The 12,278-nt window shown below is 41.7% G+C and overlaps 1 protein-coding gene across 1 annotated transcript; it reads right to left on the reverse strand.

Moving 5' to 3' along the window:
- Positions 1-2,647: 2,647 nt before the first annotated feature.
- On the reverse strand, positions 2,648-7,923 carry dph3 (diphthamide biosynthesis 3). Its single transcript, XM_084051228.1, has 3 exons — positions 7,684-7,923; positions 5,576-5,650; positions 2,648-4,513 (listed from the first exon to the last, which is right to left on the reverse strand). Exons 1-3 carry the CDS (start codon positions 7,789-7,791, stop codon positions 4,439-4,441), a joined length of 258 nt encoding a protein of 85 aa, XP_083907354.1. The 5' UTR covers positions 7,792-7,923; the 3' UTR covers positions 2,648-4,438.
- Between the last annotated feature and the right edge of the window lie 4,355 nt (positions 7,924-12,278).

Consider the following 12,278-nt stretch of genomic DNA (forward strand, 5'->3'; position numbering starts at 1 on the left):
CAGAGCCGTGTGGACAAAGGGAAGAAGACAAACCCCACGCCGCTCCTCTCATCACAAACAAACACGTTTTTTTCCATCATAAACAACAGACATAAGCACACATAGCTGCACTCGAAAATTCATCTGTGGAAACATTCCCTGTTGCCTCCAACAAACCAACAAGTGAGAAACAGCCACAACACAAACAAACACACACGCACAAACACACACACAGAACTGCGCTTTCGTTCTTTCTTTCTTTCTTTCATTCATTCATTGAGAGCTGAACTTTCCTCTTACCTTGTGGTGGTGTGTGTGTGTTAACTGCGTGTGTGTGTGTGTCATCCAGAGGTGTGACACAGAGGTGGAACGCCAAGCTGTAGTCAATTAGTAATCCCACAGTGACGCTATACCGTTTATTCTACTGTTATCTGTGTTCACACGTTAAATACAACAGGCAGCGCAGCTGCGTCTGCCCTCTTCCTGACTCTGTGTGTGTCTGTCTCTCTCTCTCTCTCTCTCTCTCTCTCTCTCTCTCTCTCTCTCTCTCTCTCTCTCTCTCTCTCTCTCTCTCTCTCTCTCTCTCTCTCTCTCTCTCTCTCTCCAGCTCGCTGTGCCACCGGCGGTGACGTCAGACCTGCCATGAGGGAAAAAAGCTCCGAGGCAGTCATGGTGGTGACAACACAGTCTCTCTCTCTCTCTCTCTCTCTCTCTCTCTCTCTCTCTCTCTCTCTCTCTCTCTCTCTCTCTCTCTCTCTCTCTCTCTCTCGCTCTCTCTCTCTGTGTGTGTCTCTCTCTCACACACACACACACACACACACACACACACACACACACACACACACACACACACACACACACACACACACACACACACACACACTCTCTCTCTCTCTCTCTCTCTCTCTCTCTCTCTCTCTCTCTCTCTCTCTCTCTCTGTGTGTCTCTCACACACACACACACACACACACACACACACACACACACACACACACACACACACACACACACACACACACACACACACAGCAGCAGCAGCAGCCATACATGTTTTAAATGTTAATGTTAGTGGATTAAAACCCTTTATCTTTCAAATATGCATGGAGTGTAAACCGAAGCACTCTCTCTGCCTTCAACACAAACATGCTTTTGTGTGCGTGCACATCTCATCATACATGGTTCTCAAAGTGGGGTTCAGGGAGTGGGACCCCCAGGGGTCCTCAAGGGGATTCCAGCAAAACTGGTTAATAGGATATAGCATCAAAATCAGTTTATGTGAAAATAAGCTACAAGTTCACTACACGTCGCGATGAGCTTTTCAAGACAATCTTGAAACATTTTGAAACATTTAAACACAAATCTTGTACGTGTATACATTTATTTATTATATAGACAGGTTTCCTGTTAGTAAACATGAGAGGATGCTGCGCGCGCAAGAGAGGGATTTGCATGCAATTTCTAAAGTGAGCCTATAGAGGGCGCCATTACCCGCAGCAGCTCTGGTCAAATGTCCATTCATAAAAAAATGGTCTTCACTGGGTTTAATGAAAGTAGATTAAATTATGCAGTTTGTAATATCTTGTTTACTCAATAAAAATGATTTGTCGGAAGTTGGATCTGTTTGTATATAATAGCAGCATTATGCCTATTATGCCTATAATAACAGAGTGAAGGGCGCTTCCGGTTCGTTCTACCCGGGCATGTGCAGATTGCGCATTCTACTCTGTGATGACGTCGCACGGAAACCCGTCTATAAGGAGGACAGTATGAATCACCAGAAAATATTGTTTTGATTTGTTTTCAATTTTGTCCTACTTTTTGCATTTTAATGGATGAAAATGTACCCATCATTTTCCAATGCTACTAAGTTTTGGGGGAAGTAACCTTTCAAGTCAAGGACCCCCAAATTGTATTGCCCCCCCATAGATCGGCTAGATCTACTTTTTTTTTAATAGCCCATATAAATTGATAAAGTGGTTAAGATGATTATGCTATATGTTAACTATACCTTTGCTGGGGACGCCCTGGCTGGTACAAACGGAACCAAATGGGTCCATTTGCACGCTCTCTGAGTTAAATAAACACTGAGGATTTTACTTTGACGAGATGAAAAGATGGTTTCAAATGGGGGGCCCGTGGTCCTAGAAATCCGAAAGGTTGAGAGTCCACTGGTTTAGACGTACTGTATGGACCGGTCTCCCAGTTCCAACACTTCAACCAGTAAACACCACCTCCAGCAGCAGCCTGGAGAAAAGGCCAGCCAGGCTTCTCAAGGTCACATGAAGGATCCTGTTATTGTGTGGCCCTCGCTTCTCTCTCTTCTCTCTCTCTGGCTTCCTTTCCTATATTATTGTCTTTTATTCACATATGGATTCACCTCCAGCTTTATCCCAGTAGAGTACATATCCCCCCCCACCCCCCCCCACACACACACACACACACACACACACACACACACTAAGATGCGCTCTGGCCATCTCCAAATCGATCCGTGTGATATGGACAATTATCTATTTGGATCATAAACCTCGATATCAATATTGTGACAACATAACCCCCCCCCCCCAAAAAAAAAGAAGCAAATAAAATAGCAGATCTACAAACTCACTTGTTGCATATTTAGTGACATTTTTTATTGTTTTGAAAAGTCTAAAAGAGGTGATTACAATTAGAAGAGACCATTATGCTCCATCACAATTTTCCGACATCCTAAAACCCAAGTCTTATCACAATATCAATATACCGTAATATCGATATATTGCCCAGCCTAAATTGGTCATGATTTTTCACACCTTGTTTTCAACACACACTTCCATTGGCCTGTTAACCGGATTGTGACACTTCTGCGATGTGTTGTGAACTATTGGAAATAAGGCTTAAGTAGTTAGTTATATAGTTATCCCTTCCTTTGAAGTGTAGTGGAGTGAAAGTCTTAAGTATAGAAAATAACAGATATTTTCCTCCTTTATATAATTAATTAAGTATTCAAGCAAATGTACTTTGTATGAAAGGTGGCCTAAATATATCAGGCCCATTGAAAGCAGAGACGAAGAGATGGGTGTCACACCCATCTCTTTAAGCAGTTCTCAAACCTTCCATATCAAGGACCCCCAATTCGATATGCATTTGACCATGGACCCCCACCTGAACATATATAGCGCCAGGGACCCCCATGAGAGTAGATTGTGTTCGTTTCATTTTATTAATAATACATAAAAAAAAAAAAAGCTGAAAATGTATTCCTGTTTATAGAGCTGGAGAGACACAGACTCGCTGTTACTGAACAACACTTCAAGTCTAAAGCAATGATTCTGAATGTAGAGCTCTCACTTTCTAATGAAAACCTAAAGAATTTCACTTACACTACCTTTGATGAGTCCCTTTCTTTGCAGTGCAATTTATCCTTGTCTGAGGGCTCCCTCTGCTGGACACATTTTGCAATTACAATTAAAACCCAAGAAGTGTAATCCTTCTCAACACAAAGTTTTATTGTGTTCGCCACACAATAAGCATGATGAGTCACATAGAAGATAAAATCTGATTATTATTTTTGTTAATACTAGAAGACCTATTTACATATTTTGTGAGCACAGTGTTAACGGAAACAAATGCAATTCAAAATCAATTCCAAAAACGGGGTTTGGAAAACTTGTGGATAGTACAGTTTGAGGCTGAAACAAAAACAGATGCATAAGTCAGGTTTGAGTGCCGAAATCTGCCAAACAGCTGGAGAAATCCACGTGAAGGAAGAGAGATAATCATTAAGTACTACCATCTGGGCACCCCAGAGCAGTGGTTCTCAAACATTTTCATGTCGAGAACCCCTAAATTGATACCCATTAGGCCACGGAACCCATTTAAAAGGTTTTTGTGCCGGAGATTAGATTTAGAACAGAATTCTACAACTGTCTATACCGTTTTTTGCGTTTCCATTATAACTAGAACGGGAGAGGTAGGCTACGTCGTAAAAAAAAAAAAAAAGGAGAGGGAAAATAGCCAATCTACAAGCTCACAATACATCGCATTGTGACGCGTTGGAAGCTTGTAGATCAGCTATTAAAACCACCTGAGCAGAGGGCCCAAATTAGGTTCTCAGAGAACCTTATCTGATGCCGAGCCGTAGTGTACGGAAAACAAATCCAGCACCTGTGAAATAAGTCTACACAGTTCTCTTGTGTTCCTGTAGTCAAAAGGAAAAAAAGGCCATTTTGTTTCATTGTCAACGGCGAACAGAAGCCGTGCGTATGTGTGTGCTCACAGCAAACATTCCTTGTGATAAATAAGTATAAATAAGGATAAGACGGCTCCGGTCCGGTGCTGTGCTCAGTCCAGTCCTGTTTGGGGGTTTCTATTGCACGTCCGTGAAGAAAAGGCCTTGTTTGGTCATGCATAGCGCGTGTGGAGGTATGCGGTCGGTGACGGGGGTGAAGGCAGTGGTCGCAGTGCACGTCCTGCTTGGTCACGCCTGAACCGCCTCCAGTTTGGTCTCTGTCGACGACGGAGCTTCCACCATCTCTCCTGACATAAACTCCTCCTGGAACACACACACACAAACACACACGCACACACAGATATTAAAATGAATGAGTAGGCCTGTCGCGATTATTACATGATCGCAGTTATTTGAGATTATCGCAATAATTGCTTTGCATAATCGTTTCCGTGTTGAAAAATGTTCATATATTTAAAAAAATATCCAGAATAGGGGAAATAGCAGATCTACTAGTTGGGTTAGATAGTTTTTTTTACACTATTCAAGTTGTTTTTTGTTTTTTTCCTTTTTAGTATAACTTACAGTTACACCTACTTTATATAACTACACACAGTAGTATACAGACATCAACCACACAGTGTGGAAATGCCTTAACAGACTACGATCTGGTGTTGGACGTGCAAAAGCCATGGGGATACCTAAATGACGGGGACGTTGTTTGTGACTGTGGCACTGAACCACAAACCATGCAGCAACCATAATGAGAAGGGACAGCAATGTGTTCAGCTTTGGCTGAACCACATCTAGCCAAGCCTTGTAACTGACTGTTTTGTGGACACGACAAGAAGAAGTATAAAGTTATTAAATTATGTAATTTATTTGTCATATCTGCCCTGTGCAACTTTTGTTAACGAAGCCCTAAAAGCCAGACATTCGTAAATATACTTGGCTCCACAGATAAATATTGTGAAAATAGCCAAACTACAAGTTCACCACGCCTTGCAGTGTGAGGCGTTGTGAGGTTGTGGATTCACAATGTTTGTGTCTTTCTTTTTTTTTCCCCGTTACATTTGACAATTTGGCCAATTTGGTATTAAAAAGATCTATAACCTGTATACACTTATACTGTATGTTGGTTTGTTTAATGTTGAGTGAGAAAACAAAAAAATCTCCATGAATTCAATGCTTCATGGGGTGTGTTATTGATAGAAAATAAGTCATTTTTTGGGTTAAGTACTCCTTTAAGCTAATAGTCTCAAAAAAGTTTGGGAAGCACTGGTATAGAGCCCTGAGGGACTCATTAAACCATATAGGGTTTAAGTGGTTAACTGTAGTAGTGTATGACCATGTCCAAAACACACTGTACATACGTTGATCACCCACCTTGTCATAGATCACTTTAACTATCAGTGAACAACTGGGACACGTGGCCTCTTCTTCACCGTTCTCCAAGTCCTCCTGTTGAATGGAAGAAGAGCAATGGCACATGATTAAGGTTTTTTCAGGTCAAGGACCACTTAGCTGAGAGAGAAATGAAGCAGGGACCCCCCTCCACTACATTTCATAGATAGGTTCAGAGACCTGTTTGACAGCACTGTGGTGTGTAACACAGTGCTGTGTAAATTAATGTTTTTCGTTTATTTTACACACTATTTTTTCAATTAATATGTTGGATTCATGTTTAACGTGTACTTTCAGACATTTACCCGCTTAAACCCTCAATACTTTGTTAACTTGACCTTTGGCTCTGTACTTGGTCTTCTAATTAAAAAAATAAATAAAGCAGATCTACAAGCTCTACAATTAATTGGCATAATGACAAAATTGGGGAGAAAAGGGGGTAAAAAGCAAAACATAAATAAATAAAGTGGTTAATTTTGCTGGGGACCCCCTGGCCGATCTACAAGCTCAAATTATTATCAAAAGATCTTGATTTCATTTAAACTTGCATGGGGGTCCCTACTCCCTGGTACTTCTTTTTTTTTCATATAAATTTGGGGGTCCTTGACATGAAAATGTCTGAGAACCATTGCACTACCGACGCGTTGTGACCTTGTAGATCTGCCATTTTCAACGAGGCAATGTATATAAGCGTTAATAATTGTAATGTGGAGTAATAAGTACAGTATTTGCCTCTGAGATGTAGCGAAGTAGAAGTATGAAGTACTGAAAATTGCAAATACTAGGGGAAAGTAGAAATACCTAATAATTTGACTTTAAGTACAGTACTTAAGTCTTGAGTACATGTACTTTCCACCACTGAATCTTGAATTGAAAACATAGGACCACAATGGAAACAAGTTCCCAGGACGTTTTAGCCTTAATGCTGACTGTACCACGTGCTGTTTCCATTTCTGACTAATCAAGTATTCAATCAATCAATCTGAGGCTAATGCAACTAGCTGTTAATGTTGCATCACTACATTGAAAGAGTTATAGTCAGAATGTGACCATATGTAACTACGTTGCATCATCACTGCATTGAAGAGAGAAAGGGTGGGTTGCATAATTATATTGAAATAGTTACAGTGACTAATCACACAGTATGTATAATAACAAGTGACCATCACTGCATTAAAGCAGCCTTGGATCAAGACTATCGTAGATGCATTTGATCGAGTCAGCATACATCAATGACAGACAGACAGCTAGAGAGACAGACAGACAGCTAGAGACAGACAGACAGACAGCTAGAGACAGACAGACAGACAGACAGACAGACAGACAGACAGACAGACAGACAGACAGACAGACAGACAGCTAGAGACAGACAGCTAGAGACATACAGCTAGAGAGACAGACAGCTAGAGAGACAGACAGCTAGAGACATACAGCTAGAGAGACAGACAGCTAGAGAGACAGGCAGCTAGAGACAGACAGCTAGAGAGACAGACAGCTAGAGAGACAGACAGCTAGAGACAGACAGCTAGAGGCAGACAGCTAGAGACATACAGCTAGAGACAGCTAGAGAGACAGACAGACAGACAGACAGACAGACAGACAGACAGACAGACAGACAGACAGACAGACAGACAGACAGCTAGAGACAGACAGACAGCTAGAGAGACAGACAGCTAGAGACAGACAGCTAGAGACAGACAGCTAGAGAGACAGCTAGAGAGACAGCTAGACAGACAGACAGACAGACAGACAGACAGACAGACAGACAGACAGACAGACAGACAGACAGCTAGAGACAGACAGACAGCTAAAGAGACAGACAGCTAGAGAGACAGACAGCTAGAGACAGACAGACAGCTAGAGAGACAGACAGCTAGCTAGAGACAGACAGCTAGAGGAAGACAGCTAGAGACATACAACTAGAGAGACAGACAGCTAGAGAGACAGACAGCTAGAGAGACAGACAGCTAGAGGCAGACAGCTATAGACAGACAGACAGACAGCTAGAGAGACAGACAGCTAGAGAGGCAGACAGACAGACAGACAGACAGACAGACAGACAGACAGACAGACTAACAACTACTTTTTACCTTAGTTATGGCGAATCTGTCTCCACAGGGACAGGGATAGTAATATGTCTCCGTCTCCTCGTCGAACTCAAAGTCCTCTATCTCCACCTCGTCGTGAAACACTGACATGGTGGTGACTGGTGGTGACCGCACTAAATGACCACACTAATGATACATAAATGTCATACAAATAAACACCAAGTCACCAACCAACCACACACTGCATTCATTCACATGTCAGAATATCTACGCTGAGAGACATCCCACACGACGTACGGCGTCTGCCTGTGTCGTAGGAGGCAGGCAGTGTTGCCAGACTTTGAGAGAAATAAGCAACCAAATCTATGAAAACAAGCCAAAAAGAAGCGAGAGCACTTTAAACATGCCTTGTGAGCTTGTATACTATTTGCCAGACCCAGGGGCTCGGCCTACATGAGGCTTTGTCTGTCGGTCGGTCTGTCTGGCCCTCTTTTCCTCCCCAGCCATTCAGGAACGCTTCAGATTTCAACCACCAGGGGCAACAGAGCAGGTCTCTGAGGTCTGGACTTGCTACCATTTGAACCAGCAGTGAATGGGGACACTAACAAACATTGAATTACCTTTAATTCAACTGGTTTAATGTGCCGTGTAACTGTACAGGATCTGTACTTGTTGTAATTGTGGTGCCTAGTTTGGTTCATTATTGACCATTAGATCATATTAGATCATATTTATTTATGGAATAGTTGAAAGAAAGACATGTCTAAATGTGGTCATGAACTACAGTACAATAGAGGGCAATAGAGGGCCCACAACACCTGAAGGTAATTTGTATAAATATCACGTACAGCCAACTGATTGATGAGATGGCAATCAATAGTATGAATGACAGCAATTGATCATATTTACACAACCATAAACTCACAACACACTTGTAACATTCATGAGTTGAAAATGTTTTAGCCACTCAAATTGCATTGGGAAGCTGCGTTGGGCAGGTCAGGTGAGCAAATAAAACGAATGAGGGTCTAATCAACAAGGGACAGGTGAATGTAATCGGAAGGTTTGCTGGTCTAGCCTATACACAAATCTACAACCAAATACCCCTATACACCCCCACCATGCTGTGTTCCCATTTAATTCCAACAAAATAATATGTATAAAATGATTTATACTTTTAACTTATAAATTGGTTTGTTGTAGGTGTGTTGCCTACTAGGAATTTGTTCATGGGTCTGGCAGAACCAGGTCTCCTAGGTCTTGTTTCAACACAAACAAATCTGGAAAAGTGCAACATTTGAAATATTTTTGAAACATTTTAATAACACAAAAGGGGCCCCTCCCTGGCACAAAATGCTTTCAGGTGGGCATATGCCATAATATAACGGGATACGCGGACAAATACACATTAATTTGGGGGTCCTTGACATGAAAATGTTTGAGAACCACGTGGTTTAAACAACATTAGGAAACAAGCCCCAAATAAGCAACTACACTTTAGAAACAATTAAGCCCCAAATAAACAACTGCACTTTAGAAAGCCCAAATAAACAGTTGTTTATTTGGGCTACTAACAAGCCCAAATAAACAACTGCACTTTAGAAACAACAACAAAAGAAAAAACAGCAACCCAATGCAACAGCAACTGCCAATATTTACAAGCGACTTTACAGGAAAAACAAGCCCAAAGTCGCTTATAATAAGCGGACATGGCAACGCTGGGGACGGATGTTTGTCGCACATGTATGACGCAGGCAGCCCTGTGGCACTAGCGCACTTCCGCCGCTAGATGGTAGTAAAGAGTGATGTATAATGCAGTGGCGCTCAAACGTTTTCTTTTTTTTTTATTTGTATTACATTTTTTCAAGGACCCGCAGTTTGGTTTGCATTAAGGCCAGTGGTGGATAAAGTATACACTCAAGTGAAAAGCAAGTATTCAAAGCTACAAATTACTAAAGTAAACTGTTACTGCACTTTTAACCCATTTTGGTTGTAATGCTGGGCTTGAAGCTGGAGACCAGCGTTGCCATGTCGGCTTATTATAAGCTACTTTGGGCTTATTTTTCTGTAAAGTCACTTGTAAATGTTGGTAGTTGTGGGTTGCAGTTTTTTTGGGCTTGTTTCTAAAGTGTACTTGCTTATTTAGGCTTGCTCATATATATATATATATATATATATATATATATATATATACTTTTTTTTTTTTTTTTTTTTTTTAAGCCAGTGGTTCTCAATATGTTGTTAGACTGTTTCATAAAACACATTTTATTGCAAGACTTTTTGAAAATAGCAGATCTACAAGTTCAAATAGGCGATGCATATAGGGTTACATTTAACACGATATAAAGGGATATTTCACTTTTGTTTTAAAGTGGGTAGTTGTATCGTCTACTCAGGCTTTTGTGAGCCCCACAGACAGTTTTTAAGTTGCTTGATTCAGTATTTAGATATTTTATATTCATTTTATCAGACACGCCCCTTCCTATACAAACCCATTGTAACTTTAAACTCCATTTTAACCATGTTAGATTCATCAAAAACACCCATCCTTGGTTCTGGTGACTCATACTGCCCTCCTAATACGTGAGGGGGCCGTGTTTTTTTTTCCCGATTACTTTTTCATTTATTTTATGAATTTATTTTATTGTATTTTATATTTCTAATTTTCCAAAGAAAATATGAAACCAATGAAAAGCATTAAAAAGCGCTTCTGACAAAACCAGCAAACTTCTTTTGATCCTAAAACTTTATGCTAAACCAGCTAACTCCACCAGAGTTGACTCCACCACTGGTTTTGCTGACTTGCCTCTATACCCCCTTTTGACCTCCAACCTCATTGTGAGCTTGGAGGTCCATTCAGCTGTTTTCCTGAAAAATTAACATTTTGGAGTTATATGCAGAGATATATGGTTTATAGAGTACCAAATTCCATAGAGAAGTGATTTCTCTATGGAGAATAACATTGGCCCATCTTAGAATCGTCTCATATAAGAATTGTGTCTGTCCAGGCGATATTGTCAGGGAGGTGGCTCTGTAGGTTACCATTGTCAGTCACTCATATTTGATTTGATACAGTCTGTATCTGGAAAAATATATTAATTTGGCGGCAGTACGTTGTGACGGCCCCTTGGCCTTACGGTGCGTTTTAACAGCGGGCGATACTGGGCGACATCGTCCAAAAAGATAAAGAAAATCCATCTTTCATCGCCCCCCCGCCCACTTCGCCCGATCGCCGGCTCTCATAGACTTTCATTATCTTTTGGGCGATGTTGCCCCGCAGGCCCGGATTGGCCGTCGGGAGGACCGGGACTATTCCCGGTGGCCTGCCCTCTAGTGGCCTGCCTGAAAAAAAAAAAAAAAAAACATTTTTTTTTTTTTTGCATCAAAAAAAAATATCAGGTCAGGCCAGCCATCCACAGCCAGCGCGGCGCTTAAGTGATGCAGCAAAAAAAAATCTCTCCTAAGCTCAGGCCAGGCCAACCACAGTCAATTTCAATTCAATGCAGTCAGTGTTGCTTGCAGCTCAGTGCAGCTGCGGGCCTCCCCCCTACCTTTAACCCCCAAAAAGGCCCCCCTTTTGTAAGGCCCCCCAAAAATAAGGCCCCCCAAAAAAAAGGGCCCCCTAAAAAAATCGGTGGCCTGGGTGGGCGTGTATCTCCCGGCCAGATTTGGAGTCCCACTCCGGCCCTGTTGCCCGGCATCGAGAGTTGCCCGCTGTTAAACGCACCGTGAGATCTGTGTCTGAGTTCCTTGGGCTCCCCTCATTAGTGGGGAATCCTGCACACCTGTGTGGGGTGATTGCTCACCCTATATAATGGGGCATGAGCCTTCACTCTGTCTCTCTCTCCCCTTGGTTTGGTTGCTTTGCTTGAGTTAGATTCTTTGAGTTGTTTGGTTGTTTTGATTTGTCTTCTCATATACATTCATACACTTGCACACATCACTGATAACCTATACTTTATAAGTTGATTCCAATTACTTTATTTGCTACTTTTTCTAAATAAATATACTTATTATTGAAACTGAAGTCATGTGTGGTCTCCTCTTTGTCTGCCTTTAGTTTAAGTCATGACAAATGGGGGCTCGTCAAAACAAATTTGGACTTGTTAAAAACAAATTTGGTCATATGGAGTGGAGTATCACACATGGCAGTAGTTGTTTTTTTTTTGGAGGGCATTTTTTGTTAGTTTGATGAAATGGGGAGGTGTAACTAATCCTTTTTGGGCTTGTTGGGTTGAGGTAAACTGATAACGTAAGCTAACATTTGGAGTGGCATTAGGTAGAACTGGTTCTCCTCGAGGGGGCAGCAGTGACAGAGAAAACGCGGGTAGAGCATCCTAAAATTCCTCTTCCCTACATCGGCTCGGGATCACGTCTCAGGGTCTCTTGGGGGTCGCTGTGTATACAGTTGCCTTCCAACCCCTGAGGTTACAGTGAGTAAATACCCCCCGCAAGTATCTGTACGAGGACGGGGGCAGGGGAGAACTGGTATTTTGAGCCACTAGTTTGGTTATGAAGTTTGCCTCAAGTCTGATTTTTTCTTTTTTTCTTTGGTTGGTATGGCTGCCAGTGTAGAAGAGTTTTTTAAGTCTCCATCTGAGGAGTTACTGGATCACTTTACTAAGGACCAATTGAAT

This window comes from Gymnoscopelus microlampas (assembly GCF_963454915.1).
Source record: "Gymnoscopelus microlampas genome assembly, chromosome: 24".
Lineage (NCBI taxonomy): Eukaryota > Metazoa > Chordata > Actinopteri > Myctophiformes > Myctophidae > Gymnoscopelus > Gymnoscopelus microlampas.